Consider the following 17,283-nt stretch of genomic DNA (forward strand, 5'->3'; position numbering starts at 1 on the left):
AAAAAAATATTACTCTCAGAATTGAAATTTTCTATTTGCGAGTATTGCTATCCTTCCACATTTTCTTTGCCAGCTGTTTACAGCGTGCTGTAAACAGAGCAGTTTATCTCTTCACCACTCTTGGTTTTGTTCAGAACATAAAGAAAAACCCCTTTGTGGTTGTTAATATGTTCTGCAAGCCTCACCTCACTCTGAGTTTTAGCTTCCCTGACACACTTCTTCCTCTTTCCCTGCAGGCCTTTATTCCTGTTCGAGGCTATTCACCTGGCCTGCTTTATTTTGAACACACCCTTTATGTAGCTGAGTTTATCAGAAGACAACATGTGCAGACTTATCCTTTCTAGATACTCATTGGGATTACTTTAAACGGTCAGACTGCTCTCTCCATAAGGAACAAAGCCAGGGGGAAAATGTTATTCGAAAACAGCTTTACGGTGTTTATGAGAAAAACACTTTTATTTAAAAGATGCAGAAAGGATCATTTTTAAAGCATTGCTGAGAAAGCCTCAGCTTACCACGTGAAAACAGATTCTGGCCAAAGATGGCGAACAATTTGAATTTTTCTTTGTAAATTGAGTATTGTGCTTGGCTGAAAATCGGTGATGGGAGGTATGGGAACTGCCACCAACAGTATATCTTCCATACTCGTGTAATGGAAAGATTGGGTCGTTTTGTGGTGGGGTTTTTTGTTTTGTTTTGTTTTGTTTTTGGCCCAGGTCACTTTCATTAAGAAAAAAATACCCCTTTCTGACTTCGAATAGCTTAAACAAATTATCTAAAGGAACTGCAGGGTTTAACTCATTTAATGAATTTTAATAAGACATACATGAATCAGTCAAAACCCAGGAAAAAAGTGAATAATATTGAACTACTTTTAATGGAAATTAGCTCATTACCCTGCTGGCTTACATTTACCAAAGGCTGAATTTTTGATGGAAAATTTGCCAGACTGTGAGATAATGGGAGAATCCTTAAATTAAAGATTAACTTTATTAGTGGTATTTTTCTCCCTCAAATTAGCCCTAACAAGAGATTCTAAAAAACCCTGGGGCTTTTTCCCCCTTTGGGAAACTTCAAAAAAAAAAAGAAAAAGAAAAGAAAAAAGAAAAAATTTCCCCTATTGGAAGACTTTCTAACAGTCCCTGAAATATTTTCAGAAATGTAGTAAGAACATGGGTTTCCTTTATTGCCTCTAATCCTTTATGAGAAAGGATAACTTTAGAGGTGGAAGGGTCTGTGTGGGTGTCCAGGTGAGTTTCCTGTCCTCCAGCAGGATACCAGAGAAACTAAAAAAGGAATTCTCTTTCTTAGTCTTTTATTCTCTCTCACATTCAGACAGTATGAACATACTTTTGTTCTGCTTTTCTTCTTTTCCCTCTTTTATGGCTTTCTCTTTCTTTCTTTCTTTCTTTCTTTCTTTCTTTCTTTCTTTCTTTCTTTCTTTTTAATGGTGAAATAGACACAACATGAAATTTGCCATGTTAATCATATTTAAGTGGACAGGCTCAGTAGTGCTAAGTACATTCACATTATTCTATCTTCCTTCTTTCTTAAGGAAAACAGAACACAGCTCTTAATAAACCAGGGTGTGGACATCTGCAGGGAAACAGGTTTTTATTTCAAAGTGCCTCCTACTTCTTTTCTATTGCTTAAAGAAAAAGAGAAATATAAAACATTTCCCCTGCATCTCTATCATTTTTAGTAACTGTAGAACTCCCTATAAAATACACGAAGCTGTAATGATAATCTCCAAAACCAGAGTCATACGTTGTACAAAGTACTTCAGTTGAAGGAGAACCCATTTCACATTCTGCAAATGGAAGTTCAGTCTATCAAATGGAGTATAGAGACATATTGAAAGATTTATTTCTGTTTGAGGAAATTTCTAGAAATCTGGGGGAAAAAATTGCTTTGGCATTATTGCAGATCGAAGATATCATCATGGAACTCCCTGATCTAAGTTGCTCCTCGTTATGTTTTGATCTCTTATTCAAACTGGGGTGATTTTTAAAAGTTCATCATGTTGTTGCCGGCTGAAAATAAATAATTAAAAGTCTCGCCAAACAACTTACAAACACACACTAGAAAGGGGCTCGCCTTCAGAGCTACTGTATATATAGTGGTATTTTTTCATTCTGGGTCTCATACGTCAGAAGCAGGTTTTGAAAAGAGCCGCTTTGTGGAACATTACTCTTGGGACAAGACAATGTTGCTAACCAGTCATCAAGCAATTGGAAAACGGTCCTTTGTGACGCTCACATTGGCCATAGAGTTCTGCATCACATGAGGAGAGGCCTCCGTTAAGGCTGCTGACAGACAGACAACCAGCAGAAGCCAATAATCTACATAGCAAATGGAATGTTCTGATATTCCCCTAAGGCAAGATCCCTAACAATGAAACATTGAAGGGGGTGCAAGAAAAGGAAATGCTAAGTAATTTCTGGGTTTCTTACTTAATTGAATGAGATATTAACCTGCAGTAGACATTACGATTGTGTTTTTGTTTTTAAATGGACTTACATAAAATGTTCCCCTGATAGGGTGTTCAGATTTAGAAAAAAAAACAAAAAACAAAACAGAATTCAGGGGTGCCTGGGTGGCTCAGTCCCTTAAGCGTCTGACTCTTGATTTTAGTTCAGGTCATGTTCTCAGGGTTGTGAGATTGAGCTTCATGCTGGCTGTAGAGCCTGCTTAAGATTCTCTCTCTCCCTTTTCCTCTGCCCCCCCCGCCCCACTTATATGTGCGTGCTCTCTCTCTCTCTCACAAACAAACAAACAGAATTCCCATTTAAATTGAATTTCAGATAAACAACAAAAAATTTTTTTTTGTACAAGGATGTCCTATATAACATATATCTCATGCAGTATACAGGTCATATTATACTAAAATACATCATTCATTCTTTATCTGAAATTCCAATTTAACTGAGCATATTGTGTTTTATCTGACAACCATCTTCCTATAGCTTACTAAAAGTTGTATTTATTGACATGTAGAATTCAATTCCAGTTTCAATATGAAATCAGTGTTGTCTTCTCTCCCATTTTCAAGTACTGGGATTTCTTGTCTAAGCTCTTCGCACTGGGCTTCTGTTTCTCTGTCTATTTCACTGTGGTTTTAGGTGCAGAATTAAAATTTTATTTTAGTTTTATTTCTAATGAAGACAGATTTTAGAAATCTAATTCCACTTTGAGCTTCATATTAAATGTATCTAAATTTTCTCATTAGCTACGTCTAAATTTTCCCCTTTATTCTCTAATTTTTTTTTTCCTTTTATGTCCCTGCTTATGGTTTGTTAGCTTATAACTGTACTTTAAGGTCTTTCACTTTTGTTATCCTAAGAGTAAGGATTAAAAAAATATGTTTGTATTTGTGTGCACACATATACAAATAAATGATTAATATGGAAAACATGGGTCACATAAAGAAATTTTCTACCCACGAGGGAATATAATATACCACTTTCTATAGAAGTAGGGGAAATAAAGGCCAGAAATAAACTACATAAAGATGATGTTACTATTATTTTAAAGAAATACTTTTTTTCTATGAACTAGGTTCATAGCTCTGAAAGGATTAAAAAAATGTTATCTAGATCCTTGTTCTGTTTCCTTATGGAGATGGGTGATGGGAAACCCAAGTAATACTCTGAGCAAACCAAACTTATCTTGCTTCTGTGATCTATCCCCAACTAGAAAGATTCCAGAAAAGGAAAAATTACAGACATAAGGATTTAAATGTTTTTCCTTTGTTTTTGGTGTTTTTATTTAAATATTAATTGGAATAAACCTGGTTTCCAAGAGGGGCCATCCTACAAAAAGAATTGTACATTTAGAGTATCTAGGAGTTTGGTCCACACGCTTAGAGCATTTCTGTAGCTCTTCTGTAGTTGAACAGGAAGTGGGAGTTTAATCATGTAGAAAACTTGACCTTCTGGCTTAATCAAACCAAATCGAGTATATTCAATATAGATGTTTCCTATTTATCATTAAATGTTTATAGTATTATTGATAATTGGCCAAAAAAACACAAAGGGCCACATAAGTTATTGATAATTTGGGGAAGTCTATTCTGACACTATTTCTGACTACCTGAAATTACTTACTCCCTAGCAACCAGCCTCTTTTAGACAATGTCTCAAAAAGGCTAACTATTGCTTCAGACTGAAGGCTCTGCGGCACAACTCAGCATTAGAAATATTCCAGAAACTGCCATAATAAGAGCAGGAAAGAAGTCCTGGGTCACACCAGTGGTCTGAGGTCAGACAAAATGGAACAGCCTTAAAAGAATGGGAAGCCAAAGTACCTCTGATGAAAGGTGGTCACGTTAAACATCCCTCTCTCCTTTTCTGGTCTTGACCAGTGGTCCTCTTATGCCATTTTAGTTCTGGCACCAGACCAGCTGAGAGGTCAGATGATTACACATTTTCCAGCAGAGGAATAATCATCTTTTAGCGTAATGTCCCATGCGGAGGCGAGAGCTCCATAATGGTGCGACCATTTTCAATGTATTTGTATCAAAGTCTAAGAAACTCCCTCACCTTGCAAATGTAAAACAGCAAATACTCAAAATCTGTTCTGGTGCTCCAGGAAGAAGGTGAGGAAGCAAAGAAAGCCGAGGAAATAATTGAATGTTTTGACATTGTAAGAATATACACATGACATCTTTTGCAGAAGACCTGTTGCTGGCAATTCCATAAATCAACAAATAAATTTTATCCTTCACTGAAAATAATAGTTAATTGGCCAATAGGTTACAGGGTTTTTGGGTTTTTTGGGTTTGGTTTGTTTTTTTTTGGTTTTTTTTCACTGCTGACTTAGCGGTCAATTTGTTTTTGTTGGCATTTTTACAGAGTAAGTCAAGGAGACAAATATATCTATTTATCTGTAATTTTTACTCTCAGTTGCTTCCAAAAAAAAGGGATTAGATCCTTATAATTAAGTTATAATCAAACCACATGTAAAACAGAATTTTTTTCATTAGTTGGAAAGAGAGGTAAGAACTTACAGGCTATGTAAAATGAGCTGATTCTGCTCATCTCCTTAAGTAGGATGGTTATGACAATTGAGCATCAGATTTACTCTGGGTTCCCAAGGAAGCTGAGAAACCTGATAGGTTACATACCTTCCCTCTTTGCATAAAATGAAGCATCAAGTCTTCACAGCACGCATTGAGGTACAGTTAGTATTTACGCCATGCCTGAAGGGGATTGCTTACGCATCTAGAGAATTGTGTGTCCAGATTTCCTCAGAAATTTCCTATAAATGGGGTACAGTTTTCAACTATTACCATTTCATAGGAGTCCCAGTTTTTAAGGTGATACACACACAGTATGTGGCTTATTTTCAATATTTCACTTTTAGTGGGCATTTTCCAGATACCAACTAACATTAACATGAGCAAAATTGTTCTGTTTTGGCTTACTGGGGCCAGTACAGGTCAGCCACCCCCCCATCATTATTTTTAAGCTTGTTTTTACTACTTTTTAAAAAAACTGATACCGTATGATGATAATAATAAAAGAAACAAAGGAAAGGGAATTAATCTGTCTTTTGCTTTTCATTATCTAAATGGTCATTTGGATCACAACAGACAGTCCACTCTCCATACCATTTGTAATCATAAAAGTTGCTCAGTAAATTGAGAAAAAAAAAAGTATGCCTTTGCTGACACACGAGTCACTCAATTCATGAGCAGTTGGGCTGCTGCTTCATGCACAACATTGCTGGCACTAACATAATAGATAGATACCTGCTCAGAGAAGGTCTCCGTGGGAGAACAGTCCCCAAAGAGTTATGCTTTTATACACTAGAATCTGATTCATGATATAGGTATAGACATTATTTTTAAATTGAGGACTAATGAGCTCTTCCGTAAGCGGCCTGAGGTGATCTCTGAAAATGGTTCGCTATTCACTTGACCCAGAAAACCCTACAAAATCGTGCAAATCAAGGGGTTCAAATCTTCATGTTCACTTTAAGAACCACATGTGAAACTGTTTGCCTCCGCATCAAGGGTCTGCAGATCCAAAAAGCCACCAAGTATCTGAAGGATGCCCCTCTGCAGAAGCCAAGTGTGACATTCTGTCACCACGCTGGTGGAGGTGGTAGCTGTGCCCGGGCCAAACAGTGGGGCTGCACACAGGGTCGGTGACCCAAAAAGAGGGCTGAATTTTTACTGCACATGCTTAATAATGCGGACAGCAATGCTGCTTTAGATGTGGGTTCTCTGGTCGTTGAGCACATCCAGATGAACAAAGCCCCCAGACGCAGCGTGGAACTTACAGGGCTTGTGGTCAGATAACCCAGACGTGAGCCCTCCCTGCCACATGGAGAGGATCCTTACTGAAAAAGAGCAGTCTGTCCCTAAACCAGAAGAGGAAGTTGCACAGAAGAAAAAGATAACCCCAGAAGAAAGTGAAGAAACAAAAACTTACGGCCCAGGAGTAAATTCTGCATAAAGTAAATGCAAATGAAAGTAAAAACAGAAGAAAAAAAAATGTAGGACTCATGAAGGCTTGTTGATTGCTTTTTAACCACATAAAGAAAGTACACAAAGCAGAATTATTTTTATACTAAGCAAAGGTATTTACCGTGAAGAATTTAATTTCTGTCTATATTCTCTCTGTCCCTCCCTCCCTCTCTCCTCCTCCCATCCTGCCACACTCCCCCATTCTCCAGCTGTGGCCATGACACGGAAATCCCGAAGAATGGCTCAGTCTTAGATATGGTAAAGCAGCTGACCGGTTGCCATACACTTTACCGTCTATGTGCATCAGACTCCTCAGCCGTCAAATAAGGAAATATTCTTAGAATAATTAACATAATTCCAATGAAATTATTTGGGCTCCTTGAAGAAAACTGTAGCATATTTTGTCAGGCAGCATATTTTGTCCTTATGGTTTGCTATTTAACTAATTAATATTAATGCAATTGTCTTACTATCATGCCACCCATAAGTGGTAGCAGGTTATATTTTCAAAGTTCAAATATTGTTTTCTTTATTACAGGTTTCTTTTCTCCATGGAAAACTCCAAAGCCTGTAAGTTGGAATTCTTATGCTTCCTTCTTTATTTCTAGTTATTTTTGCAATCCCATTAAATAAGAGTTAATTGGGTAACTGCAAAATCTCTTTTACCTCTGAGGTTCTGTGATATCAAAGGAACAAATCCTGGGTCCCTTTATTTTGTATTTGTCACGCAAATACAAAAACAACATGTCTTACTTTCCTGTAAAGGCAATTCTTCCTGTTTTTTTTAATATTTAGAAAACGGGCATTAACACTATTCAGTGTGGTGTACTGTAGAAACCTTTTGTTTTTCCCCTTCAGGAATAACTATAGCCTTTATAATGCGGAATTTTTAGACACAATGCAAATGATAGAGGTCTTGACCTACAAATTAAATCTGGTGCATAAAAAACTTAGCTTTGTATATATTTATATGTTCATATGTACGTTTTAATGTATATGCTAAATCTGTGTGTGTGAATTTTGCGGAGACATACATATCCCACCAAACCTGGCAATCACTCAACGTCTGCATCTCCTTCAGAAGCTGGTGCTCTCTGCCATCACCTAATCTCTCTGGGCCTCGTTCCCTCAAGAATCATCCTGAAATGTTGATGCCAATATAGGAGGCTGATGGATTTTAATAATCTCATGTGGCTAGGTTGGCCAAGTCGACTTCACAATTAGAAGTTATGTCTCCTTGTCATTAGAGTGAAACTAGTAACTGCCCAAGACCCCAAAGCGGACACTGGGTTTCTGGGATCCGTTTCATGATGGGCTAGAATACCATACCCTACCTGGGATGTCTAAAACCCCAACTAGAAGAGAACTATAGCAAAGTGATACAAGTCAAAAACAAAACTCAGGGAATCACTTCTCCCTCCTACTTCTTTTTTTCCCTCTCACATTGAGCAGCTCAGATGAAAGTCGCCCCAGTTCTGGCCAGTGAGTAGGGAATTGTTGGATTAACTTATGTTTCTCCTATTTCTTTTACGGAGAGAATATTTAACTGCTTGATTTTCTCATTTTATAAAGGGAGGTAATATAATTCTGCATACTTCTCAAGTACAATAACTGCCTTATTAAATAACATGCCTTGAAATGGTTTGAAGATGTGAAAGTGAAGTATTACTGAGCCCTGTCATATCCCCAAGCTCCAGGTATCTCTCAAAGAGACTAAGGAAACCTGGAGCTGGAGAGGAACTGCTCTGTCAGAGCTGCAGAACTGCCTCACCAAGCATGTCCTCCTTTAGGATCAGTCTCATCTGGTCCACAGAGAATATCAGATGCGGAAACTGGACCGTTTTGGGTTTAGTAAACCATTTAGTGATGTGCATGGTTTGAAAAGAGGTGGTTTTAAAATGTTTAAAATGAAATTTGTTTTATCTTGGCCAAAATTTAAATAATTTCTGCCTTTCATCGCCAAAGTTAATCTGTGCTCTGTGGTTATACACATCTTTATCTAACAAGGAACCTTGCAACTTCATCATGTGCTACAATTATGCAATTTAGTGATTTCCTCATGTGTACCACATTTACACAAATCATGCCATTTGGCATAATTACAGCATTTTCTGTCATTATAGTAATTACATCCATAGTCAATAATTCCAAAGAAGGTTTTATAGAACTCAATTTACAATTAATCCTGAACCCACACATCCCTACAAAAGCTAAGGCGTGGACTTGCAGGTTCTAGACTGTGAGGATATAGGACTGTCAGACTTAAGGTCCTCCATGTGTCCTCCAGAAGCTCTTTAGACTAAGGACTGTCATGAGAAGTAGTATGAGACACGTTCTGGGGCGCAGGCTCTGAAGGCATACTGCCTGGGTTCAAACTTTGCTGCTTCTCCTTAGTGACCTTCAATTAGCCACTTAAGTTGTCAGTATCTCAAGTCTAACTGTAAAATGGGAACAATAATAGTACCCCACTCATACAGTCATCATGAAGAGTCTATCAATTAGTCCATATAAGTTGCTTAAAACAGTGCCTATACATATTGAGCTCAAAAATATAAAGTACTGTCATCCTAGAAAGCAGACCCTCCATACATGAAACCTTAATAAATTAATGACTCTGTAAAATGAGCACAGTTTGCTGAAGTAGTCATCTAAACAGATATATAAATATATTCCCACAGTATATGGATTTATAGACTCTCTCCTCTGAGGATTGATGACATCTGTAGTCAGGATAAGGAAATGTTATCCTGAGTGAGATCTCTCTTCCTCCTGGTCCTGTGTCACTTTCTGACCTCTTCTGTCCTACTGATCTACATCTTAAGCTAATCCACATTGAGATAGTCGTTTCCTTTGTAACAAGTAGTATACTAATTGTAGTGAGTTCTCATGCTGTCCATCTGGAAGGGATCCAAGTTCGTTCTTCAAGTACAGATTCAAACCAAATCCCTTCGTATCCCAGCCCTGCCCTAGAGTAGTGAGAGGGTGCATTTAGACTATCCCAGCTTCTATAGGAAGCAAACAGTTTCTCAATAGAGTACTTCATGGGAGGTGGGGCGCTCCCTTATTCACAAGTTCTCAACTTGCAGTGTGCCCCCTCGATCAGAAGGGGGTAAAAAAATTAACCACATCATGATTGGGTTTTCCTGTTTTACCATTTGAGGCCCTGTTGTGGACTGTATGTGCACTGTGTCTGCTGATAATTCAGTGACTATACCTTCATACAGTCAGGCATTCATTCATTCACCAAGGCCAGCAGAGATACAAGGTTTCTCTCAGACACTGAAAACAGCCTCATGTCCATTTTTCCTTACCCTAGTGAGATGCCTAGGTATGGACACCACTGGCACTGTACAAGGCCCATTCAGAAGCCTGTGAGAGGTAAATGTCTGGGAGGAGCACAACTCTAGAGAGGCCAAAGTCAGGCAAACACTAGGTGGAACAAGTGAGATCCATGGGCCTGGGCAACAGGACAGGATCAGAATCTAGGGCGTTCAAGAAGGTTGGGGGGGGGGGTGCCTGGGTGGCACAGCGGTTAAGCGTCTGCCTTCGGCTCAGGGCGTGATCCCAGCATTATGGGATCGAGCCCCACATCGGGCTCCTCTGCTATGAGCCTGCTTCTTCCTCTCCCACTTCCCCTGCTTGTGTTCCCTCTCTCGCTGGCTGTCTCTATCTATGTCAAATAAATAAATAAAAAATCTTAAAAAAAAAAAAAAAGAAGGTTGAGAGGAACAAGTGGGCAAAGTGTCCCAGCTGGAAAGCAGGAGTCCAGAGACCACGTTATCTAAGAAAGTAGGAAGTCAACAAATTGCACCCTTCAAAAGATGCTGTCAGATCAGCACACCAGCCCCAGTGAACGGGGGTGACTTCTGACCCCAGGGCAGGCGGTTTGTGCCATGGTCTTTGGGGTTAAAGCCAACAAATAACTCAGTGTGGGGGTGGGGAGGTATAGGACTGCAAGTCTGCTGCTTCAGTAATTTCATGAACGCAGTGATTTTCTGCTCTACAGTCTTTTAAGAAAGCCTGACAGAGTGACTCAAGGGTTGTTGAATGTCACAGCAAGATGTTGTGAATGCTTTACTAAGCATCAACCGGACTCTTGTCTAAGTCCCCTGTTTCTGTGCTATAGAAATTACAGAATTTGTCACTCTGCCTCAGTAACCATCCCAGCAGTGCCCAAAGCCTTATTTGTTCTGTAGTTTTAAGAATGTTTTTTAGAAATACTAATATTTCACCTGAAGCATGTTTGCTCCAGTGACTACACACGAACAGTACATACACCATCAAGACTTATGTGGATATCAGCTCACCCCTAGTAGAAGATGCGTGAAAGAAATAGACATTTGCTGAAGCCCTCTGATGACAAGTGGGATTCTACAGCTACTCAGTCCACATATCTAATTTATTTACCGTTTAGAATTTAGTATCTTCTGTTTGGAAACAGAAGGGAGAAAGTCATAGCCACAGTGTATCTGCATGGTGCCTAAAGCCAGTCACTTTAAGTAAAAAATTAAAAAAGGCTATGACTGTAGCCACAAACATGGGTCTTCTCATCATAACAAAGACACAGAATGGATGACCAAAGAAACCCAGAATGGCTTCCTAGATGAATTTTGCTATCAAATGAATTATGAGGTGCAGAATTTTACTAAGTGGGAGCAAAAGTTCCACTGAGCAGAATATTAGCGAAAATTCTAAGCAAATTTGCCAGGTATTTCCCTCAATGTATTATTGTAAAAAGCACTCCTGTTAGAGTTACAGATTGGGTTGACCCGGGGTCTGCTCCTGACAGCTGCTGGACCTTTTTGTGCTTTTGAGATTATGTTTAATATTAGGGAATTGAGCTCAACTAGGGATTTTCCATCCTCATTATGTATAGAAACTTTGTTCAAATGAAATCTTGGTCAGTAGCCCATACAGAAAACAAATGAAAATGAAGCCAATTGTCTTAGTCCCTTCAGACTGCTGTACCAGAGCCTGGGTGGCTTCTACACAATAGCAAATTATTCCTCAAAGTTCTGGAGGCTGGAAGTCCAAGACCAAGATGCTGGCAGCCCGCGTCTGGTGAGAGCCCACTTCCTAGACAGCCGTCTTGTCTCTGTAACCTCACCTAGCAGAAAGGTGTTCAGCACTCTGAGTCCCCTTTATAAAGGCACTCATCCCATTCGTGGGGGCTCCACCCTTGTGACCTAATCACCCCCCAAAGGTCCCACCTCCTAGTACCATCACCTTGGGTGTTAGAATTTTAACATATAAATTTGCGAGGGGACCCAAACATTCAGACCATAATATCAGTCTTACTGAGAGACAGGTCAATGACCCATTTCTTTATAGTTTGCTGACTCACTCGACACCTGCCACAGCCCCAGGTAGGTAAGCGAGTCACAGGGAACTTTGTTTTATAAGGTGACATGCGTGGTACATGGTACCTCACATTCCCTCCAACTTTAAAATATTTATAATTGACAAATCAGAGCTGGTGTAGGAGCCCTAACGGAGATATAGCCAGCATGGAAACCAAAGTAGGGCAGGTCAGTAGGGGACAGAAAGTTATAATCCTGCCAGCTCAAAACCGTGTGTAGCAAAGCTAGTTTGTTTGTGTGTTTTTTAAAAAAGAGCAGTGATGAGTCAGCCAGATTGGGGGGTGGGGGTAAAGAACAGCTGAACACATTTTATTGATGATTTCATTGATTCACTAAATTAACGTTTTCTGAGCTTACCATGTGTTGGTAATAAACAATGAGGGAGACTCTGTCCCCAGCAGGTTCTATTTGAGGAGACATAGGAAGACTTGCCAGTATCGTTAAGTATCATGAGTATTGGGGGTGAGGGGTTAAATAGAGGTGCTGTGGGAGCATCCAGGAGGGACATGTAACCAGTTCAGGAATGGTCAGCAAAGGCCTTCCAGAAGAGACATCTTATCTGAGTCTCCTAGCTCCCAGGTAAAGGGAGGAGGGGAGGTGAAAAAGTGGAAAATGGGTAAACTCTGCAGGTAGAAGGAGAAATTAAGAAAGTCCATAAAGGCTCAGAGGGAGGAGATAATCTGACGGATCCTGGGGAATGAGGGGTGAGACCATTAGCGAGTATGACAACAGTGAGCAGAAAGTGGGTCAGGGAGAGCCACTAATGCCCCAGCGGGGAGTTTAGCCTTTAGCCTGAAGACCATGCTGACCCAATGCAGAATTTTAGACAAAAGGATAACCTGATCTAAGTTTTACACAGAGCAGGTTTATTCAAAGCAGACAAGTACGAGTTTGAATCAGTTGACTATTGAATGAAGGTGAAGTTGGTGGGACCAACAGGTAGTCTCAATTAATCCGTCTTTCTACTTGATAAAAGGATATTAGTCCCCACCTTATCTACCTCACGGGGCCATGGTGCGGATCAGAGAAGGTACTGTGTGTGAGAAAACACGGTAAACTGGGAAGCATTCTAGAGATATTTAATAAATTGTGGTGGTAGCAACTTCAGCAGTAGCATTTTGGGGAAGAAACTGCCAGATCGGCAGTAAATGAGGCTTCACAGAAGACTTTGAACAATTCATAAATCCCAGATGGTTGCGTTATTACTTCAAGCTGTAAGGAAAGTGACCGAATGCTCAGGTATAGGAGATTACTGGGATATGCGTAGGTGTCAAAAGAATATGTGGAGACTACTTTATTCTCTTCTGTTTTAGTAAAAATGGCGAAATGTATCAGGGCCAGTTCTGCACATTTCTACACTCCTAGGTATAAAGTTATCTTGAGACCCAGGTTCTTCCTTGTGTAGGAGGAAAAAACACACAGAGAGATTAAGTGATTTGCTGGAGACTACCAGCAGTGGGTGACAAGGTTATATACGTTTGCACTCAAAAGTCAGGCACCACTCGTGCCGAGTACCGTCTACAGTACTTCAATACAGAGACACAGAAGCTTTTCTCACACTTATTCCCGAGTTGTAAATGGTTCACCGAAGAAACGGCCACAGGGCAAGAAGGTCTAACTAAGGAAAGTCCACACAGGCCAGGAGAGTGAGGGTCATGGTATGTGACAAGGAAGGATTCAGCCATCTTCTGTTCTCTTTTGTTTTCCAGATAATGGACCGCTGGGAGAATCAAGGCAGTCCTCAAACGAGTTTATCTGCTCCGGCCATACCGCAGAACCTGCCGGGTCCACCCGCTCTTCACAGGACTTCCTTTCCTGACTCAACAGAGGCCTTTGACCCAAGGAAGCCTGACCCATACGAGCTCTACGAGAAATCTAGAGCGATTTATGAAAGTAGGCGTAAGTGAAAGCCACATAAAACAAGGGTACATTAATAATAGCTGAAGCCCTGCCAAGAGATATATTGAAGCTGAGATGATCTGGCATGATTTTATATTTTGAGGTTCAAAATGTCTCTCAAAAGTAGAGCCTGCTGATCTAAACTTTACTTTAAAAAAAAAAAAAAAAAGCTTATATCTTTTGGTTTTATATTTTATTTCCTACTGTTTCCCCTCTAAGCCCCTGAGGAAAATCAGGAATATATTTGGTGGGGAGGATGGGGGAGGGGCGGAGGAAGAGGTGGATAGTTTTGTTTAAGTCACCAAATAATAAGATAAATGTTTGGGATTTTTATGTGTAATCTGATCTTGAGTCTGCAGCTTCGATTTTTTTTTCTTGAATGAAATCATTGAAGAGTTTAGGGCCATGAGTAAACGTTAGCCAAGTCCTTCCAACTCACAATCATGAAAGTAATGGTTCTGAAACGAGCAGAGAGCCAGGTGCCAATCATTACTACCTAAAACTTCTGCTTCTCATTTAACACAGTGGGGCCCCTTTAATGCAGTGGGGCCCATTCAGTCATAAAACAAAATATCGTGTATGCACTTGTCATCCTATTTGAAGGTCCTCTAAAATTATTTCATTGCACTTTATAAATATTAGAAAACAAAGGTTTTGAATATTGCATATATGTTCCTCGTGCCTCTTTCCACCATCTGACAGGTCATCTCTTCCAAATGTTAGAGGCCAGGAATCTTAATGGCATGAATGTATAATCTATGAGAGAAATACACAGTATAATATGAACCTAAGTAAATGGATCAAGAAACCGAGCCTAGTGAGACGTGTTTGGTCCCCTGCGCACCCTTTTACAGTCTGCTGATTTCTTTTGTCTCTGTGTTCCGCCAATGTCTTCTCTCCAGCTTTATCATCTGAAACATGAATAGCAAGTTTTAAATTGTGTGTAACCACTGAGGATCTGAAATCTGTTTATTCTTTATGAGCTCAGGGGCTGAGAATTATGCACCCAACTGGTAAGGGGAAGAGGAGACATAATACCTTTTCCCCATCCTCTACAATCCTCTGTAAAGGCAATTTTCATTGATAAAATAGTTAGGACAGCAGGGCAGGCATTGAGAAATCATTTTCATCAAAATGAACCCCCCCCATACACACCTTTATTTTAAATAATCAGCTATGACAGGGCTACTGTAGTTCATCATTCCCCTTCTGGCTGAACAACTGGAATGTCTTTAAAGGATTGTATTGTTAGAGTGTCTTTGCTGTGATAGAGTAAGAACAAAGTAGTATATTTAGCTGTAAATGTAGGGTGTGCATTTAGGGTATTGATGCCCAGTAAACAACAACAAAAAAAAAAAAATTGAAAAGATTTGAACACAATGCTTAATACCTTTTCTGCTTCAAAATCCAAGTATCTCTTGAATACCCACTTTACTCTCAGTGCTGTGGAGAGATACCAAGAATGAGTAATAGGTCTTACAAATTCGTGCTCTTACAAATTTAAATGGGCAACTAAATGTAAGCAGGTGTAGATATCGAGATACAGTAGAAGTTCGAATTTGGAGGTTGGAAATGCATTGCAGGATGAAAATATTGTCACGTTCTTGGGTCGTTTAAACTTCCGGTTACTTTTAGGAGCTTCAAGAGATGCTTCCTCCCATTTCTGTCTCTTCATTAATCATTTGCTCTCATTCTTTTGTAGTTTCCTAACCAATGTGAGGCTTTAATATTTGGGACAAAGGCAATGTTGGCATTTATCCCACCCTACCTTCATGGTGTCTGATACCGTGGTGCCCTCAGTTTCTGAGCAGGAATTGCACATGACCTTCTTTTCAACTCGAAAAGAATTCTGATTTCTTTCTCCAGCCCCTGCGATGCTGTTTCTGTTCATTGCCTTTCCGCTGCTCACCTGTAACAATCCAAGCAAACCAATCCACCTTAACCTCCCATACCTTTCTTTTTCAGCCCTCCCCTGGGAGCTCTTTATCCCCTGTGCTTCCACAGCCACGCCAACAACCAACAGCCTGACTCCCACCCCAGCCACCTCCGCCCCATCCGTGCCCCACGGTTGCCACTGCTGCCTCTGCTCTAATGGTGTCCCCCCTTCATGTTTTGGTCGGCTCTCTAATGTTTCTGAGGTCACAGCAATGTTTTCAGGGTCACAAGTCTTAGGAGGCAAAAGAGGGCAAGCTCATTTCCTTTCCCATCCTTTGCTTTTCTATCATGTTATTTCATAACACTAAATGGAGTGTGAAAGAAACAGGGAAATCATGTCAGGGGAAGCAAAGCTCTACCCTGAAGATTAAGGAAACCAAACAAGCACAGGGCTACTTTCTCAGGTCTCAGGATAGCCGATCAGTTCATTCTGCTTGTGGACATGCAGGTGTCTAGAAAAAACAAAGCCGCCCTTTGCCCTCTCTCTGTTCCCTGTTTCCAATTATGAAAAAGTTTCATTCTCTCACTTACATGTTTGGAATGCCAGAAAACATTTTTTAATGAATTGGGATTTCTCATCATCTTCCAATAGGTTTTTTTTAATGATCATGGAATATGTGCATCTGTACAGAGGAACCATATTCAAAATTTTGATGTGAGCCATGCCTTATTCCTTTGAATCACATGCATAACATTTAGGCTTCACTCTGTTTATCCTTGTGTCCCCAAAAACTTTTTCCTGGGAGAAAAATCCATGGGGACCAGGGAAAGTATGGAAGGGAATCCCAACCAGAGCTTGTCTAAGCCAAGCTCTTTGACATTTTCCCTGGCCTATAGCAATTTCATGGTATCTTCCCTTACAACCGCGTCTAACGCTAAAGAGATTTTGCGTTCACATTCAAAACTGGGTTGCAGTAACTAAAAAGAAAGAATGTACCTCCACCCACAAGCTTCTGCTGTACAGAGCTACAGAATGTTTGTTAAATCGAGGCTGTCAGGAAGTATTTGGATTCAAGTCACCAGTCCCCTGCAAATGATGGAAATTTATCAAATGATGTAAATGCTGCTGTGCCTCATTTGGCTCATAATTAGATTATGCTGACATTTTAATGTGCATGCACGGGACGTCTTAATAAAGATGTGTTCCTGAAAAAAAATGTAGTGATTTTAAACAAACAAAGACAACCGTAGGATGCTAGAACCACATGAAACAGAACATGACGGTGTGAGCCTATGAGAGAGAAGCTGGAAATGCCTCCCATCTTCATGAGATCTTAGGATGCGATGGAACCAAAGAAAGAGAATGAAGATTCTTCCAGCGGGCAGGGTGATGCTTCCAATTTCAGAGCAACAGGCAGAGTGCCTAGAGGCAGCACCTCCCTGCTCCACGTCAATCAACAAGAATGTATGAGACATGCAACATGTGTCTAGGACTCTGCTGGACACTCCACAAGAAAAAAAAAATCATGAGAAATAAATCCCACTTGTACTAACCTACTGAAATCAAAGACACAAACACCGAGAAGGACAATTCCTGAATAAAACTGCATGACACAACCCAGCAGGTCATATCAGAATTTCAACCTGAGAAATTGTATGGTAAATATAGACAACAAT

General features: G+C 40.0%; 1 protein-coding gene and 1 pseudogene across 1 annotated transcript in view; both read left to right on the forward strand.

The window, feature by feature from the left end:
- MAGI2 (membrane associated guanylate kinase, WW and PDZ domain containing 2) overlaps nt 1-17,283 on the forward strand; it is a gene marked incomplete at its 3' end in the record, with an annotated part of 1,258,801 nt that overhangs the window by 1,086,629 nt on the left and 154,889 nt on the right. The window contains 2 exon segments of the mRNA XM_040644569.1: nt 7,011-7,042; nt 13,542-13,731. Coding sequence (XP_040500503.1) covers nt 7,011-7,042; nt 13,542-13,731 — 222 coding nt within the window.
- On the forward strand, nt 5,902-6,450 carry LOC121105857 (annotated as a pseudogene).

The sequence above is a fragment of the Ursus maritimus genome, unplaced genomic scaffold (genome assembly GCF_017311325.1).
Source record: "Ursus maritimus isolate PB19 unplaced genomic scaffold, ASM1731132v1 scaffold_3, whole genome shotgun sequence".
Classification (NCBI taxonomy): Eukaryota; Metazoa; Chordata; class Mammalia; order Carnivora; family Ursidae; genus Ursus; species Ursus maritimus.